Source organism: Sceloporus occidentalis, unplaced genomic scaffold, assembly GCF_023333645.1.
Source record: "Sceloporus occidentalis isolate IW3139 unplaced genomic scaffold, rSceOcc1.0.p SCAF_6, whole genome shotgun sequence".
NCBI lineage: Eukaryota > Metazoa > Chordata > Lepidosauria > Squamata > Phrynosomatidae > Sceloporus > Sceloporus occidentalis.
In genome coordinates, this window is record NW_028316986.1 from 141,149,416 (window position 1) to 141,170,531 (window position 21,116).

At 42.6% G+C, this 21,116-nt stretch overlaps 1 protein-coding gene across 1 annotated transcript; it reads right to left on the bottom strand.

The window, feature by feature from the left end:
- Positions 1–455: 455 nt before the first annotated feature.
- On the bottom strand, positions 456–19,197 carry LOC149311454 (glutathione S-transferase-like). Its single transcript, XM_089531092.1, has 7 exons — positions 19,117–19,197; positions 13,721–13,862; positions 12,204–12,255; positions 8,645–8,777; positions 7,089–7,227; positions 4,750–4,881; positions 456–1,096 (listed from the first exon to the last, which is right to left on the bottom strand). The coding sequence occupies exons 2-7, from the start codon at positions 13,805–13,807 to the stop codon at positions 974–976; spliced, it is 666 nt and encodes a 221-aa protein (XP_089387218.1). The 5' UTR covers positions 13,808–13,862; positions 19,117–19,197; the 3' UTR covers positions 456–973.
- Between the last annotated feature and the right edge of the window lie 1,919 nt (positions 19,198–21,116).

Genomic DNA, 21,116 nt, shown 5'->3' on the forward strand with positions numbered 1-21,116 from the left:
GCCATCTGGTTTTCTGAAGTAAAAACAATGCATTGGTTCATATGTACCTCAGAAACCACATTGGAAAATTACTTTGACTGAGACCTAAGCACACTTATGCAAATGCACCAGAACTTGCTTTTAAAAACGAAAATCCTCTTGGTGGCATCTGTTACTGAAACAAGACGTTATAACTGTAATACTTTTTCAGACATTGCACAAGAAGGTATTCAGTACTTCCTTGTGCAGCAGTTTTGCTTGGCTGAGCATAGCTTTGCATTTTGATGCAGTCACTGATTGCCTACAGGGTTGCACCAGGAAAAAGCCTTCCTGCTATTGCCCAGCTGGTTACTGTTGCCCTGCTGGACATCTGTGGGACCTAGGTGCAGGTGTGTTGGTGAAATGCTGTGTTGTACCAGCTCCAAAATGCAAGCCAGAGATGCAAAATGCCAAAGAGTGCAAACAAATGCAGTTAATCAGCAATGAATGAGAAGTTTATTCAATTGTCAAGGCAAGTATCTTTGGTCATAATTAAGTAGTTCATGCTAGTGATTACTATGATGGGATATAATTATTTCATAAAAATTAATTCAATTATGAATTTTCTAAATAACTGTTTAACCCCTTCTAATATGACACATGAATACATTTGAGATGGATTCCAATTTATTCTTAAAACTGCTCATGTGGAGAGGCAGCGAGTGATATAATGCCTGTTTATGAACCTGGGCAGTTCTGCTCTTCCGAATAATTTAAAGAAGGCTTAGAAATATAGTGCCTTCAAATAAGAATTCTTATTTACATGACTAAGTGAGTACAGGATTTTTCACAGGTTCAAAAGCATTTGAGATTATTCAAGAGGAATTATCTATGTGTGTGCATGCATGAAGATAATATTTCAGTTCACATGAGCCTTATAATTAATAGTACAGCTGGAGAAAAAGAGTAAAATGGCTAAAATTATGCTTTGCAAGATCATCCACAACTTGTATTCTCAAATGCTGTAAATCTTTCCGATTTGTGCAACAAGCTTTTCATCTGTGGGGGGTTTTCTCAGGCCACCAGGCTGCAGGAATTTCTTAATTGTGGGGATGTTGCTTATTCTTGTTTTGAATGCCTAAAATGAAAAATGAAAAAAAAAAAAAACATTTAAGGACCAAATGTACCAACATGGCTGGGCTTACTTAAAAGTAAAGTATTCTAGGCATAGTGAAAAGGTTATTGCCAACAGTTCCCCTGATCATTACATTTTAGGACTTTAAAAACAAAGTTTCAAATGCTATTTGGACAAGAGTACTGATAAGAAAGCCATTTGCTTGTCAGTCTGTAGGGTCAAGACCTTGGTTTTGTAAGCAATCTCTCAAAGGTATAGAGGAAAACTGAGAAATGGTTTTACAGTCTATGTCTCAACTAATCATGTGCTGCATGTCAATGGCAAAGAAAAGAAATGCTACTTGAAAGAAATGACAAAGTGAAATGCTACATATAAACATGAAAACTCATTGTCATTAGTAACAATACATATATTGTTAAAAGTTTGTTTCCCATCCTTATCCTCATCTGTTCCAAATTTATAGAATAAAGATGGATAGGTTGTTGTGATTGTCACAGTAATTCCCTGTGCTCCAGCACTGTCCCAAAGGTAACCAAAAATCCTAGCTGAGTAATGAGCAGTGGCATCACTGAAGGAGTCAGTCAGTAGAACTGTCACCATCCTAGCCTGAACTGAGAGAAGAGCAATGTAGGGTTCAAACCATTTACTCTTCAGCGATAAATTAGAATCTTTTCAACTTCAACAACAAAAATGGACAAGGCTCTAGCAAACTCAGCATGGGCACATTTAGACTGTACATTTGGACTTCATAAGGAGAATCTAGCAGTGTACAGGAGAGCTAAGAAATTTCATGGTGGGGACAGGTAAAGCAGCATTTGTTTTCCCATGCTCTGTGTAAAAATAATAATTCTCTTCTGCTCACAGCTTCAGATAAAGAAGCTGAAATCAGAAAAAGCATTAAGGACCTGTTACAAGGACTAGCCTTTTGTAAATACCCTTCTGTAAATATTAACCTCCATTATGGCTTCAATCACAAACCATATCTTTGAACAGGTGATGAAAATCGCAGAGTGAGAAGGCTTGGTTAACAAGATAATGAATCATAAAGTGAGAAACGGCTGCAGATTTTTGATATGGTGTTAGTTACACATCCCTCCTTAGAAGATACTTTGCCCAGTTAACATACATTTTGATAGACGGGTCTTTATGCTTTTACATCAGTTCAAAAGTTTGCCCATCTATGTCTGCATTTTTTACTTTGACTTCATGGTTGCTTTGGGAGAGACATTTTCTAGTGCTACCGATCAGAATTATTGGCGGGGTACAGACGGGCAGGGGAAGAAGTCTTGAAGGTGTCTTCCCCTGAATACGGAGCCTCCAGACGTGGCTCAGGTGATGGGGCTTCCACATGGGGGGCAGTGAAGACGCCTCACCTGGGGCCGTTTCTGACCCGCAGTTTCCATACCGCCGCCTCAGAGGACGCTGCAAAGAGAGAGGCAGCTTCTGCACGGGCAGCCAAAAACGGGCCTTTTTTTTTTCCTTTTGCCGGCTGGTGGATGTGCAGCTGCGCAGCTGCGGCGCTCAGCACCGGCGGCAGAAAGCCTATGTGCACATTTAAAGCACCCAGGCCCCTTTAAACTTTTTCCCTCGCCCTGCCCAAGAACAATGGTGGTCTCCTGCTAGCTGGTGATCAGCTGGTGTTGGCATCCTTGTCCGCTTGCACGTTGGTAGTGTCACCAGCATCATGGATGCCTCCTCTCCTTTGGTCCCCACGCTCTTGCTGAATCTGCAATGCACAGCCACAGCTGTCGCCGCTGCCACCGCTGTCCCCCTGCCATCCCCCATCACCTCCCTTGTACATATGTAAATATTTAAAGTTTTAGGGGTTTTTTATTGTTAGGTGAAAATGGCACAGGAATGTGTGTAGGGGTTCACTTTAAATTCCAAACTTTCCCCAATTCTAGCAGCGCATGCGTACATGTTGCTCTAGGGTTAGGGTTACGAGCATTAAAATAGAGTGCAGCTGTGCTGCAGCTTCCACATCTGCATGGCATCTGACGTTCTAATTAGAGCCTCGGTGCAAACTGCGCATGTTCCAGGACCCCGACTCATTATGCGACGCAGCAGACACGGAGCTTTTAAATGGGCAACTTAAATTAGTGGCGTAACAATTCTGGCGTACCGGTGCAGCAGCTTATAGACCAGGGGTAGGGAACCTTTTTGAGCCGGGGGCCGGGTTGGTGTCCCTCAGGCGACTGGGGGGCTGAAGCCGGGGGTGGAGCTTCAACCCTCCGGGGCGGGACCCCCTGCCGCCCTCGGAGCCCTCCTGGAGGGCCCCAGTGATGGCAGCGGGCCCCCCAGAGGACCCCTGCTGCCCTCGGAGCCCTCCTGGAGGGCCCCAGGGATGGCAGCGGGCCCCCCAGAGGACCCCTGCCACCCTCAGAGCCCTCCTGGAGGGCCCCAGGGACGGCAGCGGGCCCCCCAGAGGCCCCCTGCCTCCCTCGGAGCCCTCCTGGAGGGCCCCAAGCACGGCAGCGGGCCTCCCAGAGGCCACTGCCGCCTTCGGAGCCCTGCTGGAGGACCCCAGAGACAGTAGCGGGCCTCTCAAAGGCCCGCCGCCGCGGCCGCCCATCGCGGCTTTTCGCCGCTCTGGGCGCCGCCATTTTGGGCGGCAAAATGGCGGCGAAGTCTCACGCGACCTCCCCCAAGGTTGCGCGAGATTTCGCCGCCATTTTAGGTGAAAAAATGGCCGCGAAGTCTCACGCGACCTCGAGGGAGGTCGCGTGAGACTTCGCCGCCATTTTGCCGCCCAAAATGGCGGCGCCCAGAGCGGCGAAACGCCGCGATGGGAGGCAGCGGCGGCGGCAGCGGCGGCAACGGGAGGCAGGGGCCGGCCGCCAGGCCTCCGCGGGCCGCATCCGGCCCACGGGCCGGAGGTTGCCGACCCCTGTTATAGACGGAGATGCGCAGCTGCGCAGTATATAGAAAAGAAGCAGGGAAAAGCAGCACCTTTTTAATGCCACTTCTTCCCGCTTGGGGTGTGCGGGCGGCGTGTTCATGGCGGCATTCAGGTAAGGGCCGTCTGAAGGCTATACCTTCATGACGTCATGAACACACCCCTTTTTGCCCGTCTGTATCCCGCCATTGATTGATATGGTCACCTTTTCCATTTTCCTCTCTTTTGTGGTTAAAAATAAAGGAAGGGAAAAGCAATGGAGAAATAAAGGTTACAAATGGAAGACAGCACCCCCTGGACTGTCTGTAAAGTTCAGTGAATGAGGCAGGACAGTTACATAACAAAGCAGTCTAGATTTCATTTTATTTGCAATCTGATCTTTCACTAGAAATGGCAGGCAACAAGACTGTGATCTTATGTCTGCAAAACACGTTCTGGAGCACTGAGCTGCAGTTCTGTGTGCATGATGAAAATCGAAGTTTTTATATGACAAGCATGGGTAGCATTTGGTTAAAACTAAAGCCGATCGAATCAGGAGATCCCAAGTACCCTTAAATGTAAAATATAATATTAATATAAGGGAAAGGGGTAGACATCCATATACACACTCCCCCAGTGTCATAATCTTCATTGCAGTCAGTGACATGCTTGGTGCCCAAAACACTGATGAGCTACTGTGATAAGCTACAATTACAGTTCATGAACACATAAACCACCTTACCCCAGTATATCATGTCATTTCCCAGAGATTAGCACTTACCTGCAGCAGAGGAAATTTAGAGAGAATATCAGGCTTCACCTCTTCTGATTCAAGAATAGTTTCAAGCAGATGTACATCTGCCCAACTAAACTTGTTACCAACAAGAAAATCTTGACCATGGTCTTTTAAAACCTATGGAAGGTGAACAAACCAAATTAATGTTGACAGTGCGCAGACCTTGGAGTCACTCAGTATAACAGAGACATAAAATCATAGAGTTGGAAGGGGCCTTATGGGTCATTGAGGCCCTGCTCAATCCAGGATCTACACTTAAAGCATCCCCAGCAGGTAACTGTCTAGCCTCTCCTTGATGATGTCCAGAGAAGAAGACCCCACTGTCTCTGGGCCAGAGGTTTCCAACCTTTTTGACTTGTGGAGCCATTTTCAACTTGAGAAATTCAACTTGGCAAATTTCCATTCAGAATGTGATTTCTAATTTTCTTATTTTGATTCTTCTTTTTGTTTCTTATTCTTTCATTTCATTTCATTTTTTTTCCTTTCATTTTCCTGGAGTGGCCACAGAACACCTGGGAAGTGCATGCAGAGCCCTAAGGGCTCCTCAGAGCACAGGTTGGGAACCACTGCTCTAGGTAATTGGTTCCATTGATAAATAGCTCTTAATATAAATAAGTTCTTTATAATATTCAATCAAAATCTACTCTCCTATAACTTCAAATTGTTAACCCTGATTCTACTATCAGGAGCAGCAGGAAACAGGCCTGCCCCCTCCTCTCTGTGACAGCCCTAGAACAGTTTAATGGTACAAATGTCACCCCTCAGTCTTCTCTTCAACAAGCTGAATTTGCTCAGCTCTTTCAACATTTCCTCAGATGTTTTATTGTCCATACCTCTTATAATCTTTGTTACCCTTCTCTGCTCCATTTTATTTATATCCTTCTGAAGCACTCAGAAATGAATGCAGTACTCCAGATGAGGCCTGACCAGTGCAGAATAGAGTGGCACTATATTTAACTTCCTTTAACTTGAAAACTATGTTTCTATTCTTGTAATTGTTAGCTCTGCCATTCAGTTATAATCTACACATTGCATATGCTCCAACTCATTACACAGAGACTCTTAACACCTCAGTCCCTGTACATGTCTACTTTGACATAAGTTCCTTTGGCTTACTCTCAGGAAATCAGGTATAGGATTGCACATAGTTAATACAGGCATTACCCCGCAAAAGGTGCATTTGATTATATAAATGGTTTTGTGTGATTTTATGTTGCAGTACAAACTTTGGTCCCAGATCTTTCCAGGCTGACAGCAAAGTCCAATGATACATGCCCTGCAAAGAGATCTTACTGTCTCCCACTCATTCACATCAAAATCCATATAGCGGGGAATTCCTCTAAGCCTTGAAACAGATGAGCCATTCTGCAGTTTCCTGCCATGTTTGGGGCATAGTGTTTAAATAGTGCAGTCCCTGAACACAGTGGGAAACTACACTAATGGTACATCTTCAGAAAAAAACTGGACCAAAAAGGAGCAGAAAAATCTGCTCCTTTTTGGCAGCCCAGTTCAGGATCGTGGCAGTGGCCCAGATCAGTGCTAGACATGTGTGATCGCTCTGGTCCTGGCATGGTTTATGCGGCCCATCTGTTTCAGGCCAAAGCTGCACATTCCTAGAGTTATAGAATATTAGAGTCACAAGTGTTTGCATGGACCATGCAGTCCAACTCCATTCTGCCATGCAGGAACACACAACTAGAGCACTCCTAACAGATGGCCATCTGTGTAGGATGGAGAGTACACCACCCTACAAGATAGTCTATTCTGCTGTCAAACAGTTCTTATAGTAAGGAAGTTGGCTGGAATTCTTTATGGCAGTTAGGTACAGGTATTCAAAATCCCTACTTAGCCCCAACTAGGGGCTATGTAGGGACCATGAAAGCCCCAAATTGCACTTACCAGGCAGCTGCCACTGCCATCAATGAAGGCCTGTCCCTCGACCAGTCAGGAAGCAATTGACTGAAGTTCCCACTCCATCCCATCACAAAAGTGCAAGTGTTTATTGCAACGGGGGTTCTGCTTTTGCCTGTCTCACTGAAGATCATTCACAGGACAGGATGGGACCATCAGGCAGCTGCTTCCTGAGCAACAGGGGGACAGACCCCCCATCATTTGCCATCCCAGCATGAGAAGGTTGGAAGGACTGGGCTGAGATCCACTGTGTAGCATCGTAAGTGTGGTGCTTACATATATAATCTCTTCTACAGGATTCTAGCAAATCTCTTTTCTTGTAATTCAAGTTCATTGGTTCTCATTCATGTCTCCAGAGCATAACAAGCAGCAGAGAACAACCCAGTCTAAGCCAATGCCAGACTGTGACTTACTTTCTCGTAAACTGGGAAGTATCTGGTTGTGGCTCTCTCAATAGTTAGAGCTTTATGCTGTTCTTTGTCGTCAGTCTTGAATGGAAGGTACATCAGCATCATCAACAGATCACCTGTTCCTTCCACATACATGTCAATTCTGTGGGAAGAAGGGAACAATGTAGCAGTTACTTTTTTATGGTTGTGTTTGTCAGGATGTGCAAGTCAGCACAGTAAGTTGTGACTAGATGAAGGTGTAGCAAATGGCAGGTGTAACCAGAATAAGGTAAACCTGCAATTACTAAATGAGAGAGCAATTGGCCAATTAGGCCAGGTGGCTATTATTGCCAATCTGCAGACTGTAACTGCTTTGCAAGTCTGGTGTGTTTCTGAGAGCATATTGGTAATGTTTGCTCTCCATGTTGCTGGAGCATACAGGGAATTGTATGCTCTCCATGTTGGCTGGCTTTGCTCTCTGTGAGGTTACATGCAGCAGGACTGGTAATGCTGTACTGACATGCTGCTATATTATGCTTTAATTTTGCTATTTGTACTGAGCATTTTTACTGTGGGGTTTTTTTTTTTTTTTTTTTGCTTCAACTTTATGACTTCTGAGTAAAGCATTTTTTGTTAACATACCTCCAAGACTCTGCTATTGTTATTTTTACTTCAACATACACCCCAACAGTGTTCCAGTATTTATTTATTTATTGGTCATTATTTTAAATTGTTTTGTACCTATCAGTCATTTAATTTAAAATACTATTAGTTTAACAAGTGAATAAGTGATTGACATAAAACCTTATGGAATGGAAGCCTTTCTGTGCACTTTTTCCTGGTATCCAGTTTAGGGTCAAGAACCATATTGCATTCACTTGTATGTAAGATACACTGATATTTTTTTATTGAAGGGGTGGGTAAGTTGTGGCCCTTAGTCTAATTTCAAAAAGCTCTCTGCTGATGCTTACTTCAGACTTCTGCAAAAGTGATCTCTTTTTTTCCCAACAGCTTGCTGGGTGAGGGTGAGGTTGAGTGGGCACCAGCTTTTTGATCCCCTCTCTCAATCAGCCACATCAGCCGCCACCAATGACTGCTGTTTTACCCACTGCCAGCATGCAACCCCTAGCAGAGAATCCCTGAGAGAATGCAACCATCAAGGTTAAAAAGGTTGCCCTCTTCCAATTTATGGTAATGAAAAGCAGCTAAAGGGGCTGCACATTTGGGCAGAATAGTGGCAGGAAAGAGTTGTTGTTGTGTGCCTTCAGGATATTTCCAACTTATGGTGACCCTAAGGGGTTTTTTTTTTTTGGGGGGGGGGGGCAAGTTTCTTCAGAAGGGGTTTGCCATTGCCATCCTCTGAGGCTGCGAGAGTGTGATTTGCCCAAGATCACTCAGTGGGTTTTCATGGCCAAGTGAGGATTTGAACCCTGATCTTCCAGAGTTATTGTCCAATGCTCAAACCATGCTGGTTCTCAACAGAAATAATTTTGCCAAGGAGTGCCATCTACTGTTTTTATATCTGACAACAAGTCCCAAGTAAATTAAAAAATTGAGTAAACAGGGCCATGACACAGTACAAAGCTCTCTCCTTCAGGTCCTTCCCATAGAGGTTGTATTTTCCTGCAATGTAGCTGAGAATGGCTCGGGTCTGCACCATCTTCATCCCATCAATTTCCACCATGGGCACTTGCTGGAACAGGAGGGATCCATCTTTTAAACAGAGAAAAAGTGATAAGGAAGAATAAATCCAGTACCTACAAACCTCATTTTCAACATAATAAATAGGTATCAACTGGGTGTTTCTGAATGATTCAATGTTATTCCTACAATGAAACTAATAAGGGCACATCCAGACTGATTGCAAAGTCCCAATTATTGTTCCTGTTCTTTCCAGTTTTATTCTGGTTTAAAATAAATTGACCTGGACAGCTGGTATAAAAAGACTCTGGTCATTATCAGGAGCTGACAAAAAATATTCTGGGATAAACAAAATGTGTATGGATCTCCAAAATAAACTCGGAAAGAACAGGAACAAATCTGGGAGTTTCTGCTCTTTTCAGTCCGTCTGGATGCACCCTTTTTAATGCAGGGATTATGGTCTCTGAAAATAGATCACATTTTAACAGAGCAAGTAACCATTGCCTTTGGGAGAATCAGTCTCTGATGGCGACAACATGGCACTGCCAAAATCTCTCAGAACCTTTCACTCCTTTTAATGCATGCCACTGCTGCCACCAATTATGTGAAGGTGATGTCCGCTATCCCACCAATTCTTCACTGTGAGACTCGAACCCAGGACTCTCTTAAGTGTGTCTTGCACTATAACTCTCTTTAGATTCCAGCACGCTGGGTTTCATTCCCCCCCCCCTCCGTTCAGCACCAACTATTCTTTGACAGCTACACTATCTAATGTGTTCCAAACCTAAAAGAGTTTTCTCAATATTGGTAGCATTTTTAATGTGTTTCTGAAACCATTTAAGGCAGCTGCTTGTTGAAACAAAGTAAGGAATTCATTTGCAAGTCAGGCTTAATACAATATCTCTTTCAGTGGATGGACACAGTATACACTCATCCCTCCATATTCCTTGGGGTTAGGGGCACAGGACCCTCGTGAATGTAGGGAAACTGCAAATAACAAAAACACTGTTTTTAACCTGAGAGAACACCTCTCTAGGAATCTCTTGGTCCTCCAGGGCAACTCTGTGGACAACATCTGCCAGACAATGACCATAGAATTGTGCTGGAGGCGCTACGAATGCCTAGTGAAGTGTTCTCTCTAGGAATCTCTAGGTCCTTCAGTGCAACTTTTGGTTAAAGTTGACCATAGAGTTGCACTGGAGGACCTCAATATTCCTAGAGAGAACATATTAATAAAATCCATGAATAATCAAAGCCACAAAAGTCAAAGCCACAAATGTGGAGGGACAAGTGTATAAATACTTTATTAGTTACATAGTTTAACAATTTCTTTAGCTTGTTTTTGTGGTTGTTTCTCTATAGCTTTATATATGTTTTTTTACAGGCTAAATTCTCACAGAACCTTTATAAAATCTTATAACCCTTCTGGTTACCTGTTACTCCACTACTCACCAAACACTATGTCTCCCACAGGACACTACAGCAATATAATTAAGGATACTATCTGTCCCTTTCTTGGGTACCTAAAACCCTTTCTAACTGCCCTCACAGCAGCCTAACCTAGCCTTAATGGCTCTTCACCCCCAGGGCACACTAAACATCAACAACCCTTTCAAAACTGCTCCTCCCTCTTATATACTCACTCCTGGGAGCAGCCACCACCTTTTTCTGGCTTCGCTCCCATTGACTAGTGCCAAGGTTCTAATCTACCTGTTGTCTCCACAGTCTCCATGTTGGTTTGCACAGCTAATAGGTTCATTTAATTCAATTTATTACCCATATTTTTTAATACTGCCCTTCAGTACTACTCCCAGGTTGGTTTACAAAAAAACCAAAACAATTTAAAATATGAGCAAAATAAATAAAATAAGGTAAAAGCCACAATACTTTAAAAACAGTGTCACAGCATGCATCCGGGATTAAATGAATAAAATGTTTAAAGCTTGGGAAAACTAGAAGGCCTTTGCCTGGTATTGGAAGGATGTTAAGTAAGTGCCAGTCAAAGCTCTTTAGGAAGAGCATTCCACAGTTGAGACTCCACCATTCAAAGGACCCTCCTTCTGAGAGCCAACCATCTCACCTCAGATTGTTGGGGTATCCACTGGAGGTCCTTCATAGAAGACTATAACTTACAGATAACCACATGTGGACATCCATAGTCCTAAACTCTAAGGGTTTTAAACAGCACTTAAACTGGCCTTGCCTGCCAGATGTCTTGGATACCAGTAGGGGCATCACTACGGGCTGCAGGGGATGTGGTTCACACTGAGGGACACCCTGGAGGGTGTACACCCTGTGGGGCAGTACACCCAGTTGGACTGGCTCAGAGGCTCGGCAAACAGGAAAGGGCATTGCCTCCCTTTTCTCATCCATCAACCACACCAGATCCAGAATGGGCTGCCAGGAGGTCACAGCACCGCCACGTTTCCAGCAGCGGCTGTTGGAAGGGGGTGCAGTGCCTTCCGGGTTTGTCGTGCCTGCTGGTTGAGCAGCTGTGGCAGACCCAGAATGGACTATTAGAAGGCCATCACACTGCCCTCCATTAGCAGCTGCTGGTGGGTGGTGTGGTGCCTTCCATTCTAGGTCCAGCATGCCTGCTGGAACAGGCCTCTGGGAGGCTGTGGAAGAAGGGTGATGTTCATACCCATTCCAGCTTCTCCTGTGCCATGGCTCTCTCAACAGTGGAAGCCAAGGCAACAAAGAAGCCCAAACAAAAAGCCTTTCTGTTCCCTCCCTTGCCCAGCTGCCCAGCCACCCCTTCGCAGCCCTTTCTGAGTCTGGCCAGGTGCTGGCTGGGGAGCAAGCAAGTGAGGTGGCCAGAGGGGAAGGAGGGTGGGACAGTCCGGTGCCACCCTCTGCTCCCAGCAGCCCTTTCTCAGCACTTGCACCAAGTGACACAAACCCTAATGATGCCACGGGATACCAGTGTCTTGTATTTCCAGTGCAATTGAAACTAGTTCTCTGCATGAGATTATCTGTACACTCTGGCACTGACTGCAAAATATGGATGAATAGATTTTTATTTCAAAGGCTACGTGTGGCTCTCTAGATGTTGTCCAATGACAGCTTCTGTCATGCTGGCTTTGGCTATGCCGTCTATGGCTGATGGGAGTTTCAGTCCAACAACCTCTGGTTGCATGTTGCCCTCTTATGACTTAAAGCATCAGCAACTGATATTTTATTGGAAGCAGTTTTTTGAGGGATCTTTTGGGACTGTACAGACTACCAAAATGCCAGAAAACAAACAAAAATATAGATATTGCTAGAAATCAACTTCTGGTACAGGGTCCTAGGTGAATTGCCTCTTCTGGAAATATCTACAAGAGCCTATTCACTTTTGGGTTTTGGGTTTGTTTTTTTTGTTTGTTTGTTTGTTTGTTTGTTTTTTGCCAAATAGGGTCAAAAGTCTGCAAAATGGCTTTCGGTGCCACATGCAGATTCAGGGACACACTTTATCCACCTTTGCCTTATACTGAGACCAGGTCCTCACATACTCACCTTTTTTTAATTTTTCCAAGTCTTCCTTTGAATCTATATACCGATCTTCAAACTGAAACACAGCAATGGAAGAAAATTTAGTTTCTCCCACTCTCCTTCTACAGTACAAATTACAAATGATCTTGGAAAGACCTTTAGTTTAAAAGCGGCTGACACTGCTTGGATTCTCTTGAAAAATGCAAAACACATTACATTTTTCTCGTTCTGAACTCTTGATATTCATTTATTCATTCATTCCAGAAAGGAGAAAAAGAGGCTCTTTGTCCCTGTGGAAATCATGTGCTTGGGCAGTACGTCATACAGAGTTTCTTTAGAGTTATCATTTTTTTCAGTGTGCAGATCTGTCCATATGCTGCATACAACTAAGGAGCTGATAATTAGTTGCAAAGAAAAAACAGTCCAACTAGTTGAGCTGAGACCAGGTTATGTGTGTGCATGTGCCTTCAAGTAGGATTACTTGAAATTCTGGAGGAATTTCTTAGGTAAGGAACATCCAGAGGTGGTTTTGCCAGTTCCTTCCTTTGAAACATAGTCTACAGTACACTATACAATTATAGCACCATGATGCCACTTTAACTGACATGGAGTTCTGGGGTATGTAGTTTGGTGAGGCAGCAGAAGAGGTCTCTAGCTAAGGAGTTTAATCATCCTACCCTACACTGCAATTCCCAGGATTCAATGGGATGTTGTCGTGGCAGTTAAAGTGGAACCATAACTGTATAGTTGTGTTGTCTGTGAGGAGCCCTGGGCAGCCAAGACTTCTCAGAAAACATATCCCAGTTTAACCTGCCCAGAGTACTGTCTTCTTCGCAACGCATCCTACACGTAGCTGACGTTAGGATGCCAGGAACTTGAAACAGAACTATTTTTGTGCTGTACCTGATTCTACAACTTCATCCTTGAGGAGATCACATTCAATTATTATTATTATTATTATTATTATTATCAAACTTTATTTATAAAGCATTGTAAGTTTACACATTCCTCCCATCTTTAATTCACTTTAGAAAGATATTTTATTTAAGGCTGGTTATTCATAGATTTAAAAGTTTCATTCTATTTTCTTGTTGTTTTACAGATAGTTCACTTTGGCCTTAATTGTATTGTTCCTGGTTTTTTTTTTTTAATGAATTGTAAATTACCTGGGGCCCTTCTCCACAGAAGAGAGATTTATTAATATTTTAAAAAGTAAAAATAAAAATGATTTTAAAAAACCCATACAGCCTAATAGGTTCAACAATACAGTCTAATAACAATTCTGCATGGCAACATGATTACTACCCTGTCTTTTGAAGGGTAGGGGAGATCAAAAAGAATATGGTATCCTGAACTCTTCTGCAAATACAGCCGAGAAGTCAGACTTGATTCAGGGTCATAATACATATATATTCAGTGTACATAATAGGATGCTGAGTCAGTTCTGATAATTCAATTGTATTTGCAGAAGAGGTCACCAATTTTGACCAGTAGTTCATTCACTCAGCATTATCTTTCCTTCTCTTTGTGGATACACGAACCTCAACTCCAGCTGCAGCAAGGAGCCAGCGGATGGATTCCATTCTTCCTCTCCCTCGGCTGTAGTGCAGTCTTGGTTTCCCAGACATCTTTTCTTCCGTCAAGATGGGGAGGTGGCTTTGTGGAATAATATTATCAAATGTCCTAAAATGGAGATAGAAGAGGAATGAAGAAAAGAAAGGCATGTCACAAAGATTGTGTCTTTCCCATCTATGTCTACTCAGAAGTAATCCTCATTGATTTCATAGGAGAGTACATTCAGATCTCCGTATCGACAAATTCTGCACCCCACAGATTCAACCAACCACGGTTTGAAAATATTCACACACACACACACATTCCAAAAATCTGTTTTATATAAGGGACACCATTTTACTATGTCACTATGCATAACGGGACTTGAGCATCCATGGATTTTAGTGTGTGAGGGGAGCAGGTTCTGGAACCAAATCTTAGTGAATACCAAGGAGTAAGATGAATTGACTTCACTGACCTCAAGAGAACTTACTCCTTTCTATATTCAGAAAGTATCCCTTCTGTCCTTCTCCCCTCATTGGAAAGAAAGGCACAGAAATAAAGAGAAAATTAGAGAGGAACCTTGTGCAGTAAGTGTGTATCAGATTGGATATGGAGGACCCTCCATGGAAATTAGTAAATTTTTTTCTTTTGTTGTTGTTGCTGCTGTTGTGTGCCTTCAAATCATTTCCAACTTACAATGACCCAAAGGCAAACCTATCATGGGGTTTCCTTGGCAAGATGTATTCGGAGGAGGTTTGCTTTGCTTTCCTCTGAGGCTGGGAGAGTGTGACTTGCCCAAGATCACCCAGTAGGTTTCATGGCTGAGCAGGAATTCAAACCCTGATCTCCAGAGTCATAGCCCCATGTTCAAACCACTACATCATGCTGTCTCTCTGTTTATATCACCATAAAACCTAAGTGGGGGAATGAACAAAAGACAAAAGGCCTGTTTCAAGTACTATATGCCTGCAGATGCACATGGCAAATCATGTGGAGACAGCTGCCTTTGGCAGCAATTCAAAGTGGTTTGCAAGTTCAGATTCTCCCCATTTATGCACCTCCTTTCTACCATTCCCGAGAAACAACAAAGAAAAAAATTCCAGCTGCAGAGGCCTTTCTGCATTTGTTCAACAGCTCAGCTTAAGTCTTGTTTGTTTTTTAAATCTACCTAGTCATGCTCGTTCTCCCTCCAAGGCCAGAGAAGTTCACGATTAATTTGTGTAACATTTTGCAAAATGTTTAATCAACGATAAGGAATTTGTCCTGAGTAGTCTGCCAGTAAAGTCACCAATTCTGGCAGAAGATCAGCTGTAATTTTTTTTCATCTGTACAACAGACTTGTAGTGGCTGGGAGTTCCCATCTCAGTGGGCCAGTGAATTGGCTCCAGATTTTCATTTGAACTCCCAAGGATAGTATGCGGCATCATGGCTAGCTTCTTTAACATTTGGACTCAAACCCAGAGCAGATTTGCCAGTCTGAGACATTTTGTTGCCTGATTTAAAGGACCAGGTGGCATCCCCTATAGTTCCATATGGTGCGACAGATGGAAACAGGTAGAATCATAGCTTAAGCTTACTTCAGTGCTCACAAGAAGGGCTTTCGCACTATACAATCATAACAGTACGATTCCACTTTAACTTTTAGTTGCTTAATAAAACCCATCTGAATGCTCTGTATCACCATATGCCACTGTACTATAATATAAAACATACTGTCCACCCATCCGTTCTATGTTCTCTTGGCATCTCCGATTGAACCTGAGTGGGGCTGCATCCCTACAACTATAGAAATAATTTTAACTTGTGTGGGGGGGTGGGGGTGGGGGTGGGGGTATATACACACACACACATACATACAGTGGGCCCTTGAAATCTGCTGGGGATTGGTTTCAGGACTTTGCATAGATAACCAAAATCCATGGATGCTCAAGTTCCATTAAATACAATGGCATAATAAATTGCATCCCTTATATAAAATGGCAAAACTAAGGGGCAGACGTGGAGACACTGGATGGCGTCAGCGTCATCATGGTGATGCTCATGTGGAGAGTACACTGCCATAATGATGCCACCCATACGGACTAGGGTTCCGGAGCGTGCAGTTGCAGCATGCTCTGGAACCCTAGTTTTGGCACTGGCATGCCGCTTTTGGGTGGTGTGTCTTGCGCCTAAAATTTGCTTTTTGTAATTTATATATTTTTGCATTATTTTAAAGCCATGGATGGTTGAATCCATGGATAAGGAATCTGTCGATATGAAGAGATGACTGTATAGTTAAACCATAAAAGCGGTAGAGTTATCGTCCATTAAGTTGCAATTTTGATGGAATGTGGTTATACCTTAGTCACTAGGGGAAAGAACTAATTGCAGTGCAGTTACACAATTATTCTGCCTCACATTCCTTGTAATCAATATGATGACAGAATTGACCACAAATTTTCCAGAAACTTCGATAACAAAGTTGCATAAAGGTTTGCTGGGATGGCCTTTGTGTAATGCTATGGGCTAATGGAGAGCACTCTATGCAGATGATCCCTGAATAGGATTGAGCAGAGATGTGAATAATAAAGCTCTACTAGATCAAAAGCTCTACTAGATCAAAAGAAAAAAATAAATGTGGCAGCACTTTTAAGACAAACTGGGTTTTATTTCTCACAACCATTCATGGATATAAACCCATATCTTCGGTTGCAGCTTAAAGTGAGCTTGTGTAAGGATGATGGATTAGCTATAATAGGCAGTTGGACTATCTAGTTAGAGGTGCACCTAAGTTCAAAGTGAAGCTCTTTCACAATCTGGTGCTTTGATGGTAGGCTCTGAAATGATAAGCTTCAAGGCCTGGGAACTTGCTGCCAAGGGAAGGTAGACTGAACCATGTCCTGTTGTCCTTTTGCCAACAGGCAGCAAAGGCCTTTTATGCAGGCAGGCCTTTCTTATATCTGCCATTGTAGGCGGTTTAACTGTTTTATTGGTATCACTATCCCTGTTGTGTTTTTAATTACAGTTCTAATCAATTGATCTTTACATTCTTTTTAAAATCAAGATTTTGGTTTTCAGTTCTGTGTTTAGGCATTCTTAACTCTCCTGTGCCTTTTTGGCACAATGATTGTATAGAAATTTACAGATTGAGTCTACCTTATCTGAAATTCTTGGGACAAGGAGTGTTTTGGATTTCAGAGTTTTTCAGATTTTGGAATATTTGCATAAACATCATGAGATATTTTGGAGATGGCACCCAAGTCAAAACATGATTCTCTTCCAACTCTATGATTCTATGATTCTATGAAACTCGTTTATGTTTCATATGCACCTTATACACATACCCTGAAGGTAATTTTATATACAATATTTTTTAATAATTGCGTGCATGAAGCAAAGTTTGAAGCTAAGCAAGTTCAACTCTTGTCACTGCTTGGATGAAAGACCACCAATGAATACCAGGTGCTGTAGCCAGCGTAGTGTAGTGGTTCAAGCCTTGGACAATGACTCTGGAGACCGGGGTCCGAATCCCAGCTTGGCCATGGAAACCCACTGAGTGACCCTGGACAAACCATACTCTCTCAGCCTCAGAGGATGACAATGGCAATGGCAACCCTTCTTCTGAACAAATCTTGCCAAGAAAATCCCATGGCAGGCTCACCTTGGAATCATCACAATTTGGAAAAGACTTGAAGGCACACAACAACAAATGTGATATTTCAGAGGGAGGGACTGGTATTCCTTGCCTATGAAAACCCTATGAAATTCATGGGGTCGCCATAAGTCAACAGGAAGGCACATGTACACACACACTGAATACCAGTGTAATGCAATGTACATTGATCAGTGGTCAATGTCCATGGCTGACAACCCATTGTGCAATTACCATGCACAAAAGCAATATGTACAGACAATGCATATTCACATGCACAATGGTTCCATATGTATATCTCTGCTTACAACACTATCAGCTGGATAGAAATGGTGCACATTTTCCAAAGAAACATAACTCTGCATGTGTAGGTGCAACTTACACCTGTATATGTCATTAACAGAATGCCAGGCATACAATTCCAATGATTTCAGAAGTGCCTATTGCAATTTCTGAGAGCGTACTCTGGAGATCAGGGTTTGATTCCTTACTCAGCCATGGAAACCCACTGGGTGACTTTGGGCAACTCATACAGTCTCAGCCCCAAAACCTCTGGGATAAGTTCACCTTAGGGTCACCATAAGTTGGAATTGACTTGAGGACTCACAACAATGACAGATATTGGACAAAGAAAATATTTTCCCCCAATAAACTGTATCAAACTTTATCAGACTTTTTAAAAATTTAGTTCTATGGTAAACTTACAAAAGACAGTCAGACAGACAGACAGACATGAATCAAATAAGAAAGTCTACTGTGGTTAGTAGAGGCCTGGGAGAGTTTTTGTACCAAGGGCCACTCAATTTCCTTTTCAGCCCACTTGGGATGCATCCACATTGCAGAAATAATGCACTTTCACACCACTTTACCTACCATGGCTCCATCCTACAGAATCCTGGGCTTTGTAGTTTTGTGAGGCACCAGCACTCTTTGGCATTGAAAGCTAAAGACCTTGCAAAACTACAAATCCTTGGATTACATACGATGGAGCTACAGCACTTAATGTGGTGTCAAACTGCTTTATTTCTACAATGTGGATGTAACTTTCACTATCGGCTTCTTATCCAGCTGATAGTAGTGTAAGCCAAGATATATGGGACAAATGGGACCTTCTTGCATTTCACTTTTGTCTCCTACAATTATAACTTCTGTGCTCTCTAAAAACTGCCTTTCCTCTTTGATTCTGCAAACTAGCAACAAGTCCCATAATGGTGTTGGGTTTTTTCTCTATTTTAGGCAGATATTTAGTTCCAGCACATTATTTTTGCACAGTGATCAGCTTGTTACCAACCTGCATTTGGTGGTTTCAGCTTTTATCCATTTCTCTCCTCCTCACTTCCTTTGCAGTCTTCTGCACTACTGTATAAAATTCCCACTGTTTCCTTTCCTTTGGCAACACTGCCAATAAAGAGCACTTTAAACTACCTTTTAAATTGTGTAATAACAGTATGAATGGTTCCATTTGTGCTGCTCTCCGTTGGTTTAAACAACTTCCTTATGGCTCTGCTATTTGTAAATAAAATTATACCCCAGGTTTACATGTCCTACTCCATCAGTGGACTTGAAAGAAGTGGACTCTAATCCCTGAAATCCTGTGATAAAATAAATTGTTTAAAGGTTCCACAAGAGACTGACTGATGATGATGATGATGATGATGATGATGATGATGATCTTCTTCTTCATCATCTTCTGCTTCTCCACCTCCCCTTCATTTTGCAATAGTTTTTTCAATGCATTCCACGACTTACCTTCAACTGTGAGCCTGGTTTTAGGAGCAGAACTTTCTCTGAGCCAACTCCTTTGGAGTTATTAGCTCAAGTCCGACAGAGATGAGCAAATTAAATGTTTTTTGCTGGACCTTCACACAGCTAATCTTTCAGCTAATCTGAGTTTGCACAAAAAGAGGAGGAGGAGGAGATCTCTTCCAGTGTCCCTGAAAGTACAGCTTGCTCAAATTCCAAAGGTGTAGCCAGCCAACCATATTATTCTGTTACACAACGAAATTAAGACAAATCTTGGGATCATCTGAGAAGACTGTTAGATTTGCTGTTTGCTAAACTTTTCACGGGTATGAATCTGCAAGAATTTAGAAGTATAATGGAGGATAGGGAGTCTTGGAGATGTCTCATCCACAGGGCCACCATGAGTCAAGGTCACCTTGAGGGTGTTTAACAACAATAACACACTTTTAGGAGCTTGAAGCCACTTCCTCAGTGCATTTGATGATGGTGGCTAGGTAAAAAGGAAGGTAGAATCTGAGCTCAGAAGTTGCAACAAACTGGTGGTCTTTGCAACCAGTCACTTTTGTGCCAACAAGATTGTGGTGATGTTCCATTTAAATGCAGCGTAACAAGTTAAAGCAAAGTTACTGTACTGTCTACTTAGTAATCATTTCCAGTTCTTTTCTCAAGTGACTTTCAGAGGCATTTTGACAGGTTTTCAAGTGTAACATTTAAAAAAAAATGTTAATTCTACTATTTTATACAAGGGACACCATTTTACTATGTCATTGTATTTCATGGGGCTGAGCATAGCAATAGTATTGGAATTTACACGATAAAAGTTTGACAAATTGTCCACCCTGCCGAAGAAAAAAGCACCACCAAATAAAACATGAGTGAAGTTGAATCTTTATTATCCCTGTAGCTAAAACAAAACTCAGTGCCATTTATATTGCCTATGTCAGCTGACTGTTTAATGAGCAGAGTTGTTATGTTTTTTTAACCCTACATTAAGACATGAAATGGAGCTCAGACTCCATTTCTTTTTGCTCCTAAAACAAGACCTTGCCTTCTACACAGCAATCCTCTTTGGTGAAGTTGCTTGGGTATTCCCTCGGTGTGTCTTCCACAACAGAAGTGCTATGTGCAAGTAACAGATACATACTCTCAAGCACCCATCTAGGGAACTGACTGAACCACAGGCATGGAGGATTGAATAATAGCTCTTAACAGATAGGCACAGATATTAAAGGATCATTTTCCTGTAATTCAGACTTCTCCACATGGGAGAAGTGGATTTTTTTCAGACCTCCACCATGGACTCCATACTCCACCTAGAAATTTCCTTCTGTTCGGTTTAGAAGACAGGATACCAGTTCTAGGGGAAGAAATACAGAATGTACTACATGATTGTTGTTGTTGTGTACCTTCAAGTCATTTCCAACTTATGGTGACCCTAAGGTGAACCTATCATGGGTTTTCCTTGGCAAGTTTCTTCAGAGGAAGTTTGCCATTGTCATCCTCTGAGGCCGAGAGTGTGTGACTTGCCCAGGGTCACCCAGGGAATTTCCATGGCTGAGCCAGGATTTGAACCCTGGTCTCCAGAGTCGTAGCCCAACACTCAAACCACTATGCCAGCACTAGCCTAAATGGTTTTTAGTCAGTTCCTTTTTATAAAGATGGATTCTCACCACATGGTAAAATTTATTGTGCCCATAGGGTTGCCTTATATTCGTTTTTGACATGAAACACCTACAGAACCTTGAGATCTGTAATTTTGTGAGATGCCAGCACGCTGACAGAAAGGGCAAAGACCTTGTGAAACTACAAATCCCAGGATTTCCAATGATGGAGCTACAGCACTTAAAGTGGTGTCAAACTGCATTCTTTCTACAGTGTGAATGCACTCTTAGTTTTCCCTCCCTTCTTGCATTTCATCTCCTACAGCTCTAGCTTCTCTGCTCTCTAAAAAATGCTTCCCTGCATTTTTTCCCAATGTACATGCTTCCCAAGGAATTGTTCACACA

What these genes read in the sequence shown, in the direction of transcription:
- LOC149311454 (XM_089531092.1), bottom strand. Translation starts at nt 13,807, where the DNA reads ATGTCTGGGAAACCAAGACTGCACTACAGCCGAGGGAGAGGAAGAATG. An exon ending in GACCTGAAGGAGAGAGCTTT is followed by an intron (nt 7,228 to 8,644) that starts GTACTGTGTCAT and finishes TTCTTCCCACAG; the next exon opens with AATTGACATGTATGTGGAAG. An exon ending in CTAAATTTCCTCTGCTGCAG is followed by an intron (nt 1,097 to 4,749) that starts GTAAGTGCTAAT and finishes TTTTCATTTTAG; the next exon opens with GCATTCAAAACAAGAATAAG.